The 12,289-nt window shown below is 45.8% G+C and overlaps 1 protein-coding gene across 2 annotated transcripts in view; it reads right to left on the bottom strand.

The window, feature by feature from the left end:
• Positions 1–11,811, bottom strand: part of COLGALT2 (collagen beta(1-O)galactosyltransferase 2) — a 47,728-nt gene extending 35,917 nt beyond the window's left edge. Inside the window, exon 1 of one of the 2 annotated variants that reach the window (XM_042033962.1) lies at positions 11,516–11,811. In XM_042033962.1, the coding sequence (XP_041889896.1) occupies positions 11,516–11,760 (245 nt within the window). In that variant the 5' untranslated portion in view covers positions 11,761–11,811. The remainder of the gene's footprint in view (positions 1–11,515) is intronic. The other variant, XM_042033961.1, reaches the window with a different exon arrangement.
• Positions 11,812–12,289: the final 478 nt, after the last annotated feature.

The raw sequence follows: 12,289 nt of genomic DNA on the forward strand, positions 1-12,289 counted from the left end.
ATATTCCTCCCCCCTTAAATCTGCACCACGTATATGAAAGCGGGCTCATCCAAAAAGCCAATGGGAAGTTTGTAGGCAAAGCTGTTGGAAGCACCACTGACAGCAGCTTAATTCTTGCTCTGTGAAACAGAGCTTCCTTCAAGGCTCAGGTATTAGGCAAAAAATCCTGGCAGCAGCCTTCATTTGTATGAAGTCAGAGCAGAGTTCTGCCAGCAGACAGCCATGAGCTCACTAGTCTGAAATAACATCTCATTGACAAAAGTTTTTGTGGAAGCAGTATCTTGTTTGTGTGAGAAATAAAGGGAGAAGGGGGAGCGAGTGTATGTTAAGAGTGATAAAACATGTACCACAAACACATTCAGTTACTTAATGATAATTTCCATTTAAATCCTGCTTCAAGTAAAAAAATTGAATTAAAAAGAAATCATAAATTAAGAGACAGTATTTAGCAGCAGTGACATTCTCACATTCCAGTCACACACACTGAACTTACTTCAGAGTGGTGTTTTGAAAAATGAGTGCAACCAAAGTCTCTGACAAGCTGGAGGAAGAAAATACTTGAGGAGGCAAAAGACCCAAAAGCAATTATTATTCTCTACTAACCAATTTACAAGAGTCTGGGTAGGCTTCTCCAAAACCCTGGAGCCCATCTCAGAGACAAATAAATGGGAACCCCATCCAGAGCTTCGTAATGAAGGAGCACATATAATCTGGAGCAAACACCAGCAGCATCCAGACACTGATTTATGTGAGTGAGTCAAGTAATGCTAAAGGAGTAAGACTGGGAAAACTGAGCAAAGTACTGGGCTACTGCTCTGTTGTTCCAAGAACTGGTTATGCTAAACCAGATACAAACAGCACAGGGTACATGGAATGCTTGGTCCCTACCAGCAGCTGGCTTTTCTAAACCTCCAGGGCCTGAATAACCTGCTTATATCTCAGTCTGCAGCAGCTTGGAACTCCCAACCCCAACCCTCACCTAAGCTGTCCTGTGAATGGAAAGGATTCACCTCTACCAACATCACACCTCTGCCTGAAAGTGAAGGAGTTGGAGCCAAGCCAAACTAGAGAAGCTATCAAGTTCCTGGCACTAAAAGTACAGAACTCTAGCTAAAGTACTTCCAGAAACCCTCTGAACACACTAACAGAGAAAAAAATGCCATCCAGCCAAGTCAACACCAATCTGCTTCCCAACTCTGCCAGCATGCAGGATCCTGCAGAAAATTCAGATCTCCAAATCTTACTCCTCACCACAACCCACTAAGGAACCCCAGTTCAATCCAGGAGCATCAGAAGGCCATATCAGACGCTCCACTACCATCGTCCCTTTTCTCCATCTGTAGGATCTGCAGAAGTAACTGAAGTTCTCAAAGTCTTCCCACTCCCAAGACCTAACTTCAGTTTAATCCCTTGGACAGCAAAAGATCATGTCCATAACAGCGGAGATTATACAACCTTGCTCCCTACTGACACCACTCCTCCTCCTGACTTTTTAAGCCGGTACAAAGCATCAGTAAAACAGATCCTTGAATATTTAGATTTCCAAGCCTGAAAGCTAACCTCAAGCTATTATAGCTATTCCTCCTGCTGGTAATTCTAGCCAAGAATTAAGGACAAATAAAATGCAGGCCAGCAGTTCCTGAAGACACCTGAACTCCTTTTAATTCTTCAGTTTACAGAAAAGTGAAATAGCTTGCCTTTTACTGTTTTTCCAAAATGAAAACACAAATCTTTACCTTAATCACGCAGTTCCTATGCCGACATATCTTTCAATGTCTTTTTTTAAATAAGGATTTTTGTTAGTCTAGTGTAGTGACTTTTGCATGTAACTGCTGTGCTTTTCACTGAATTGTAAATATTTTTGTCATTGTCTTTATGGGTCATGGTGTTAACTACAAGTTCTGGTTAGACAGCAGGAATGTATTCGTTGTCTTCATTTAAGAAGAAGAATTTGCAAGAGTAAAAACACACCCTCAATGAACCTCAAGGGGGGCTCACAGCATTAATGTGCAGAGGCTAAGGACACACTGTGGAACACCCCAAAAAAAAAGGGAAAACAGCTCCCTGGGGCAGTGCAGCCAAGGACAGAGCTCAGCACCTGCTCTGCTCCTGCAGCACACACTGAACCACATTTCAATCTCACTTACTTTGTTTTTCTGGTTTTCTTTTTATTGCAAAGAGGAAGTAACATTCCTGCTTCCTCACATGAACTGGGGAGGGCTGATGATTGACGGAGAGAGAAGAGTCTTGCTGCAAAGCTTTACAGGTCAGGTTCCTCTTTGCTTCCTAGACATAAACTGTGGGAACAGAACAGGTTTCTCACAGCTCTTCCTTCTAAAATCACAATTCCTAGCTAACATCTTTTTACAGCTTGCCTGAAGCAGGCTTTTGGTTATCTAATGATACAGCAGTCCAACTACAGGAACTTGCTTAAGTTCACTTGGCTGAAGTCTGGTAGGGAATAATTCACGTATGTGAGCTAAAAAACAGAGGAAAAAACCAACCAACCAACGGAAAAAAAACCAACAAAGGGTTTGCATTTGTCATAGTTTTAACATTTACCTTCCTTGTCACAATTAGCAGTTCAAAGTAGGAATGCTGGAAAACAGCCTTTTCCTCCAATCTTGAAATGGTTTGGGTGAGAAGGGTCCTTTAAATGTCACCCAGTCCAACCTCCCTGCAATGAATAGAGACATCTTCAACCAGACCAGGTTGCTCAGAGCCCCATCCAACCTGACCTTGAATTTTCCCAAGTACCTTGTAAGAACAAGAATGATTGAAAGTATTAAGGAAATAACTCAAACAACCTTAAATTCTCATTCTACCCCCAAAGGTACAACACAGCACCCATTTTAAGAGCAGCTGTTGAGCCAGCAGCAAAACCAAGGTTCTGACCTGCTAACTGAAGAGATAAAGCACCTGCTATCAGCTTCAGGCTATAAACTAACCCTTCAGTGTTAATGCAACCTCACTGTTGCCACTGGGCAAAATTCAAGCCAGGCAGCAGCCACACATAACCTTCCCTCTGCAGAGAGATCAAAGTGCAAAACTAAGCAAACAATCCTTTTAGAATCAAGGGAAGCCTGTACCCTGTGTGGGGAAAGGAGAAAAAGCAGCATAAATATAAATCATGTTTTTCTTCCTTTCAGGAAAAATGTTTCAAAAAAACCAAAACAAAACAAAAAATCAACAACAAACAATTCCGTTTTGGAGCTGAAGCCTTACAAAACTAATGTGAAAAAGCTTAAATGAACCCTACCACAGCACTGTAGCTCACAGGGACTCCCACTATCTTCTGCTTCAGCATGAACTTAGATCCTCATGAGCTCCAGGGGGGAGAGCCTCAAAATCCTGGTCCAGATCAAGATCTGCTTATCTTTAGAACAGGTGTGTCATTCCTATCAGTCCATCCAGACAGAATGAAAGGTAAATAACTGGAAATCTATTCATTCCATGTATTACAACCACTCAGGCAGCATGGATGATACAAAGATCTCATCAACATTCATGTTTTAATAAATGAAGAAGAGCAAGGGCAGACTTTGGTGAAGACATATTCCCACCCCAAAACAACACTATCAGCTTTCATGCTGTTTTACCTGATTCTACAGTCAGTTACATGTTAATAAGGGGGAAAAAACATACTGACTACTTAAATAGTTGGTCAGAATGAAAGCAGAAGACACACCAGCCTTCACTCCTGAGTAAGGAGATTTCACTTCCCGAAATGTGCTCCCGAAATGTGTAACAGCTACCTCAAATAAGCAACCACTTCTCCCAAAGAAATAGAAGAAATTCTGCTTTATAGGCCATTAACATAATTTCAGTCCTCTGCAGCGAATTCAGTCTCCAGTACAAAATTTAGCCAGAGCCACATCATGTCAAGAAGAGGAACAATGTGTTATGTTGCAAAAATTTATCACAACCAAAAGTAGTTCACATAAAACTTTGGTGACTGAACTCCATTTGAAAGCATATATCAGATCCATAGTCAGATGGAAGAAGTTTATAATCAACATATTGTTAGGCTCCTGTCAACTTTTCCAGAAAGAAAACTGGAGTCATTTTACAGCAACAAACGTGCTCTGGCCCAAGGACACCAGATACAGATATATAGACAAATGCATGTGCCTGCACACACAACCAAAACGAATCATTTCATGCTTAAAAACTGGATTCAGGCACTGTATGAGGCAAATTGTACACAAAAAAAAGGAAAAGAGAATTGCGTTTTTCTTCACTGTTGAGCCTATTAGCAGTGCCACATGCCTTTATGAAAGAGCTAGTCATTTTACAGAAGAGGGAAAAAAATCCACCTCATAGAGAACACCAAAAATTTTCTTATTCCTGTCTTTCTTTACCCTGAAATTTTGGTGCATGTGGGCCCCATTTAGCTGTAATCCACCCTTGGCCATGAGCACCATCAACATGCATGATGAATACCACCAGAATAAAGGAAATGAGATGCACAGAAATAAACTGCAATAATACGAAGTCTGAGACATCACCCCACAGGAAGGAAATTCCAGGTTCTGACAGACAGCACCCCACATCACCTCAGTCCTCTCTTGACCCTGTAGCCCAGATGGTGCTCCAGGGAGCCTTCTGGGACGAGAGATGGCAGCAGTGCTGGGCAACGTTCTGCACACCATGTGCATCACAGACCTGTTTTTAGAGAATCCTGACTCAGTGCACGAAGAGTTTCAGTCCCAGGGGACTCAGATGAATAACTGCAGGTGTGTGATAATTTACATAAGAGATCAAAAAAGCCCTTCAGTCTCTGATTCAGCACAAATCCCTGTTTTGCTCTCCTCAGGAAGGGCCCTGCCAAACCTCCCAGGGATTGACCCCTCTCCAGCTGCATTCAAACACCTGGGGTCTCTTCCTCAGGAATCTGATGGGCAGTGACCAGGCAGCTTTCTGAAAAGATGATGTGTTCCACTTAACAGGAAATGCAAAAGAGAAAGAAGAAAAAGCGGCTGGAACAGCAGCCTTTGTCCCATAGGTCTGCCACCCTCAGCCCACGTGAATTTCCAAGACAGTTCTTGACAGTGACAAGATGCCTGGGGATTGTAGAGTCTCCATCCCTACAGACGTTAAAAACCTGAACTGAAACAGTACTAGGCAGCCTTCACCAGGGCTGGCTTTGAGCAGGAACAAGCCAGCCTTTGGAGGTGCCTTCCAGCACTAACCATCCTAGGAGATCCATGCATAGTTCAGCTGGAGAAGCACTGGGGAAGGGGAGAAGGCTTTGTCCCTGTAATATGAAGATGACAGCAGGAACTGGGGAGGCTTCCCCCTGGATCAGACCTAACTGATCCCTACTTCCAGATTCACCAGAAATAAGGAGCTGAAATAGCTGGTGTGCCAAATACAAGTGAAATTGCCCCCTCCCCCCCTTTTTTTTTAGGGGCAAATTAACAGGAGCACTTAACAGCCAATATAGATTCCAGCTGGTCCTTGGATACCTTCCCACAGCTGCCTCCCACCTTCCCCATACCTAAAGATGGTTCAGAAGGCAGCCCAGAGCACAACCTGGGCAGCCTGGACCGGATGAGGAATCCCAACCCTGCGGGAAAGACACGTCAGGGATGAAGTGGGATCCTGCCCTGGGCAGGAGTGAACCAGATGACTCCTTGAGGTCTTTTTATCCCTACTTTGTACACATTAAAAAAGACAAAACACCCTGAAAACTAGATCTCCCTGACCTTTGAAAACATCCAACGGCTTATCATAAACAACAGCCTCTGCTTTTGAACTCTGTCCCACTGTTTCTTTGGGGCAACACATTATTTTATTGGATTCCAGTCTCTAAACCCACCACCTGCACTACTGATGCCTTAGGTTTTAACTTTTCTATTTTTCAAGTCCTGCACTGCCTAGTGTGTAACTCTGAAGTTTCTTGTAGCCTGCTAGCTGCTGTTCTCTCATGCTGGTTGGACATAACAAAGCCTCTCTAGGTTTACTCTCCAAGGACACCTTATTTCGCCAGGCCCCAAAATATGTAAACTAAGGCCGCTGAAGAGGAGGGCAAACTTGGGGTAGTTACATCATTAACTGAAGTTATAATTGGAGAATTAACCCTGATGTGCAAATGGACCAAACTTATAAAAGTGTGAAGACCCAGCGTCCATCTTGGATGTAGCCTTTTGCCTGCCTGAAGTGTACCTTTGAAGGTCCTTCAAATAAATACCTCCTTTTATTCTCTTTTTTTTGTCTAGTCTCTGTTTTTAGGTGGTCACTTCAGGCATCACTACAAGGCACCAGGCAGCCTATGACACAAGGGACAGACACACAGATAACAGGGTAGACCCCTGTCTCAAAAGGTGGGTGCCAAAAGACAACAGCCAAAATAAATGGTTGTATTTTCAGAGATACATAGTATGTAGGATTCAGATATTAAAAAATAATTAAACAAACACAGTGTACTATGCTCACTAGTGTCACAGAACTCCTACACATTTCAAGATACCAGTTTTACGGTATTATCCCTGTACCTCTGGAGGGTTATTTATTCATTTTATAGTGATGCTGAATTGATTTTTGCCTTTCTTCTTTTATCCCAATATCCACACTGCTGTCTAGTAGAGCCTAACATAAAGTATAGGACAAGGTGCTCTTTAATGACATCAAAAAAGCATCAGAATCTGGCAATTTGTGACCACAGCAGGGAAAAATAAAGAAACTCCTGCTACCCTGCACATTGCCATCACACAGCTCATGCCTCTTTTATGGCTTCTCTGCAGAACTGCACAGTTTTTAGCTGAAGAGTGGTTTATGTCTTGCCATGCAGACCTCAGCAAGGCACAGCAGTAATTTTAGACTTCCCTTCAAATGTTTCTACTGAACAATTTCATTATGTCATTTGCTTCAGTTTGCCAAGACTGAGATGGGGGAGAGAAACCCAAAGGACAAAAAAAAAAAAAAAAAAAGTGGATATTATGGATATTGGGATGGGAACAGTTCTTTAGCCTTCTCTGGTTTTCCATTTTTATGTAATTTTACTACACCTTGGTGTAAAAATGACCTCAGCAAGGAAGCATTCATAACTGACATTTCTTGATTCCTCTATCTCCAGTCTTGATAAATTCAAGAATCTCATGTAGGTTACTTTACCCTTCTACCCCAACTTCCCCAGCTAGAAATTGGAAGTATTTACTCCTCTTCTTTCTTTTGATGCAGTCATCTAAATGCAAGTTCTCTGGCAGAAAGACTGTCTGCAACATCTTGCACAACAGGAACGTCACCTTAATTGCAATTTCAAAGCTGTGTAAATCCCATCTCACTCTTGACCCCACTTAGTCTATGACTGTTATTAAAACTACATATTAAATAAATTTAAAATATCTACAAATACAAACAGGAAAATAAATCCCACTAAAATTTAAATGACAAGCCAAGGGAAAAGTCAGTTAATTTCTAAAACCTGTGTTTTAATATTGCCACGTGGAAGTCACAGCACAGGTGAGCACACCTGAAATGGATGCAAAACACCAGTGGACAGAAGCAGGAGAGACGGAGCCGGCAGACTGGAACTTCAGCATTCCTAAGTGATTAATAGTGACCATGAAGATTAAAGTGACCTCATTGCTCAAATGGAGACAAGGACAGAAAACACAGGGTGTTTGAAAGCCAACACTTCCCTGTGCGCAGTAACAGCCATTAAAGTTTTAAATGATCCCTGCGTCTCATTGGAGTTTGCCCTCTATGTGGAATTTTTCACATTTGAAAACTAAACCATTAAAGAATAAGAAAATGTTCAGATATCATCAGCTAGTTCCAGACTAATAATATATAATTATGAAACATAATTATTATACTGATCTCATCAGCTTCTATTTTCAGCTACAACCAGTTCTTTTAAGTTGAAACCATTCCCTCACTGGAGCTGTGTTACAGTATTATCCACTCATCTCTCAGCTGGGATTTATTCCAGCTTTCCACCTGTCTCACTATCGTTCACATTATCATTTCTGAAATATAAGTATACATAAATACTCTGATCCCCAAAGCAGGCACAGATTTTCAAGCACAAAAGGACCTAATTATTGCTCCCAAGCACCAACTCATTTATGCAGGCATTCAGTCCCCAGGTTACTAAGAGATGAAAGAGCAGATGGCCCACTAGGATGAAGCAGAAGATGAAATTACAGGCAACTTTCTTTGCTATACCATCACTTAATCTGAGACTAAGGAAAGTGTAAGGCAATGTGATAAACTGAATACACACACTTTTAGGCTGTCTACTGCAGCCAAGATGAACCTGCCTGACAAGCAAACACTCTGTACCAGTAATCGACCAATCTCAAATAAACAGTCAGCATTGATAAAGCTCAAAATAAAACACCACAACCTCAGCCTGCTAAAAAAAGAGGGTTGGGGCACGCTGACTGCGTAACTTCTGGCTCATTTTTGTCCAAGATAAAAGATTGCTTTCCCTCCCTTTGCAGTTCTCCAAGCCCAGCACAAACAATGCCATACACCTTCCCTGCAAGTTTCCCAGCTGGGCTGGAAGCACAGGGAGCCCTGGGAGAAACTCAGCCCCACCAGGGCCAGTCACACAAGCAGCATGTCAGAAGAACCCTCTGTGGCTCTAAGAAAGCTGGACTTGAGTCCAACAGCTAGGTTTTTTCTTTAGGCTCTCTCCTGCTGTGGGCCCCATACCATTTTCCACAGCACTGGGTATTTGGGCGCTCGGAGGAGATGGCTGTGACCCTTCCTCCTCCACGAAGGGACGACTGTTCCATCCAGCATTGCTCCTCCATGGTGACAGGAGACCCAGCTCGGGTTCTGTAGCTAAAGCAGGGAGACTGCCATTCCCACTGGGATGGCCGGGTCCAAAGGCTCCCAGACCGCCTACGGCCAAGTCTGTCCCGGGAATCTCAGCAGGGCCACGACAGAAACCTGAGCTGTCCCACAGAAATTCCCACCATGAAGTCATCAGCACAATCGTGGGGTGACCTGGCCTGCTCTCCCAGGCGAGGACAGCTGGGGTTAACACAGGCCAGGGACCGGCCCAGGAGGCAGTTCCGATGCAAATTCCCCATTCTCAGGGAGGAAAGTAAGAAGGAAAGGGAGGGTTTAACTGCAAGGCCTCGGTTCCTTTGCCAGCTGGCCCCAGACCAAATGGCCTGCTCAGCTCATTAGTAGCCAGCAAGTCCTTCCGAGGCTGCTCACAACCACCTTCAGAATTAAGTCATAATTAAGACCGAAGGGAACACAAGGCTGTCCAGTGCACATCTTTTGCTCAGTATCAGGATAACAAAGTTTGAGATTAATTGATACAGACTACACAAAGGAAATTCAGTGCCTGCTTCAAACTCAATTTATCTCTTAACCCATCTTTACCGTCACTCATAAAGCTTCCCCCCTAGAAATCCATCAGAGGAATCCCCTGCTGAATTTCAGCCCTCCAGCTATGCAGAGAGAGCATATGGGAGCTTGAGAGATGATATATGTCTTCAGTTTTCATTCTCAAGATCTACGGTTGGGCATTTTAAAATGCTGACTTACTCAAGAAAATGTTGAAGTAAAATATAAATGGCAATGGAGGAATGCAAGTCCTTGACAAACACCACTCCCCTGCCCTCCTCCCCAAGCTATCCCAGTAACACAGGGACACAGGTAAACCTTGGAATTCATCTGTTGAAAGGACTCTGTTTGAAACACAAGATGCTTCCAGAAATTGACTGAATGGTTTCACTTGTTCTCAAGAGACTTGATAGATATCGTATGTGAGCTTGCTCTGAGTGGGTACTTTGTGTCCTGAAACACTCCCAGCACTGGAAAAGCTCAAGTCTTATTGGGAAGCAGAACTAAACCTCTTCAAGGAACCACTGCCACCCCACAGGTACCTCTCACTCTGTGGCAACTCAGAGCATCCTCAGAACTTCTTTTCCAGTGGCTGTGACATTTTAGTCATTCTCATTTTATAAATCCTGACATTTTCATCAGCACATTTTCCAGTTTAGGCATGCCTTGTGTCTGTGTGCAATCCTCTTAAAAAGGGAGTGATCTCTTATAGAAACCTTAGCATATTTTAAGTTATGTTAAAGGAAGTCCCCACAAATACTTTCACACAATATTGCAGAGGCCAGTAATGTACTGAAAAAGTTGTAGAGCCAACCAATTATCTGCAGGACTTAAACCACCTCCCCCCCCCACCAACTTATTTTGCACTTGTACAGCAAGAGACATTTCAGGCTGCACTCTGCTTTGGTGATCAGGAATGCACTTACAACTCCCGCAAGTTTTTATAAACACCGAGCTTAGCTGAATCAGAGGCCATGTGGGGTCTGATAATATCTGTTTTTATACACATCTACTATGAGGAAATCTCAGCTGGCAAAACTCCTACTGATACAAATGAATGAGGAGTCACAGATCTACATACAGAGGAATGTGGACTTACCCACTGCCACACACCAGCTTGTGATTCCACATTACACTTGTGTGGCACCCCAAATTTGGCCTGATAGCACAACCTACTTTGTACACCTGCAACACGAAAGGAAGGTAAAAAAAAAAAGGCAAAGAAGATCCATGCACTGCTTATACCAGGCACTGATGTTCTGCAGAGCCCTGTACTTGCAGACAAATTACAGCCATGTTCCTGAAGCACATACAGAAACATCTGTTTAATGACACTTCAGTGATGTGACTGGAGACAAGGTCCTCCCCATGCCCGTTCAAAGTAAAACTAAACTGTATTGACTTTTTAAGTTAACCGGAGTCTCACCACGGACTTCAGCAAACTTTTGATCAGGCCCTACAGCACCATTTCTTATTTTACACCACCACCGCAATTTAAAAGAAAATCTGTTTGGGATCCTTGCAAGCAATCCTGTTCCTCCCAACACTTATGTCAGGTTGAAAGATTACTTTTTTTCTTTGTCCCCTTGCAAAGGCAGATTGACCAGTTCCCAAATTGCTCTAATTCCTCCATCCATCCCGACCCCCGTTTGGCCGCCACAGCTGCCCCCATGCTGCGATCTCTGAATACATCTTTGAATCCATCTTCCAGCCTCCAGCCTGGCAACAATGCTCCTTTCAACGCCCACCAGCACCTACCCAGCCCGCCCGCTCTCCAGCCCCGGCACATCCCGACCAGCTCCCACAAAGCCCGGGATTTACCAGCCGGGAGCCGGCCCCACGCTCCCAGCCGGAGTTCTCCGTGCCAGTGGATTTGGACACATGCTCCGGCGGTGAATGTTCCCAGGCTCCAGGCCAGCTCTGCTAGGATAACTCATCTCCCTGAGGCTCCCGGCAGAGCCGCCGCGCTCCCGACATGCGGGGGGACCCCGGAACGGGGGGCGAGCTCTTCCCGGCCACCACAGTCCAGCCCCGGCTCCTCGGGTGGGCGCTGCCGCTGCCCCTCCGCACTCCCGGGGCGGAGTGCCCCGGTCCCAGCTCCTCGGGTGGGAGCTGCCGCTGCCCCTCCGCGCTCCCCGGGCGGAGTGCCGCGGTCCTGGCTGCCTGCAGAGCCCCCTCTCCCCGCCCCGCCCCCGGCCCTTACCAGAGCGCGATGCGGCTCTTAGGGTAGCTGAGCCTCTCGATGCAGCCCAGGACGTACGGCAGCGTGTGCGCGGCGTTGCGGGCGAGGATGGCGAGCAGCACGGTGGGCTGCAGCAGCGCCGACTCGGGCAGCGCGGGCGGCTCGGGGCCCGGCGGTTCGGGCGGCTCGGGGGGCTCGGGGGCGGCCCCGCAGCCGCGCAGCAGCGGCAGCAGCAGCAGCAGCACCAGCGGCGCGCTCGCAGCCATGATGGGCGCGGGACGGCCCCGGAGCCGCCGGCAGTCCGGGCTCCGGCCCGGGGGACGCGGGAGGAGGAGGGACAGGGAAGAGGCGGGAGGAGGGGAAGGAGGAGCGGAGCAGGGCCGCCGCCCGCCCGCCGAGCCCCGCTCGGGGAGCAGTCCTCCCGGCACTGCCCCGACCCCAGGGGCGGTTCCCCAGGCTCCCGGGAGGCTGCGATCAGCGCAGCTGCTCAGCACCCGCAGTAAAAGCTGCAAACCCCACGGTTTTCCACCCGAGTTTTGGGCTTTAACGAGGCTTTGGGAGTGTTGCTGCTAACGCTAAGACGTCCCTTAGTTTCGATGCTTACGAACCGCCACAGTTGCCCCCATGCTGCCATTTCTGAATACGTCTTTGAATCCATCGCCCTCATCTTTCTCATACAGGTAGGGAATTAAAGTAACTTTGAGCTTTTATATTAGAAAGCTTTTGGCAAACATCCGCGGGATGTCCGCACGAAGCAGCCGCACACCCCACACCCATCCCACGCTGCAGGAGGGA

This window comes from Corvus kubaryi, unplaced genomic scaffold (assembly GCF_017639235.1).
Source record: "Corvus kubaryi isolate FWS band 111438036 unplaced genomic scaffold, C.kubaryi_AGA036_p1.0 37361, whole genome shotgun sequence".
Taxonomy (NCBI): domain Eukaryota; kingdom Metazoa; phylum Chordata; class Aves; order Passeriformes; family Corvidae; genus Corvus; species Corvus kubaryi.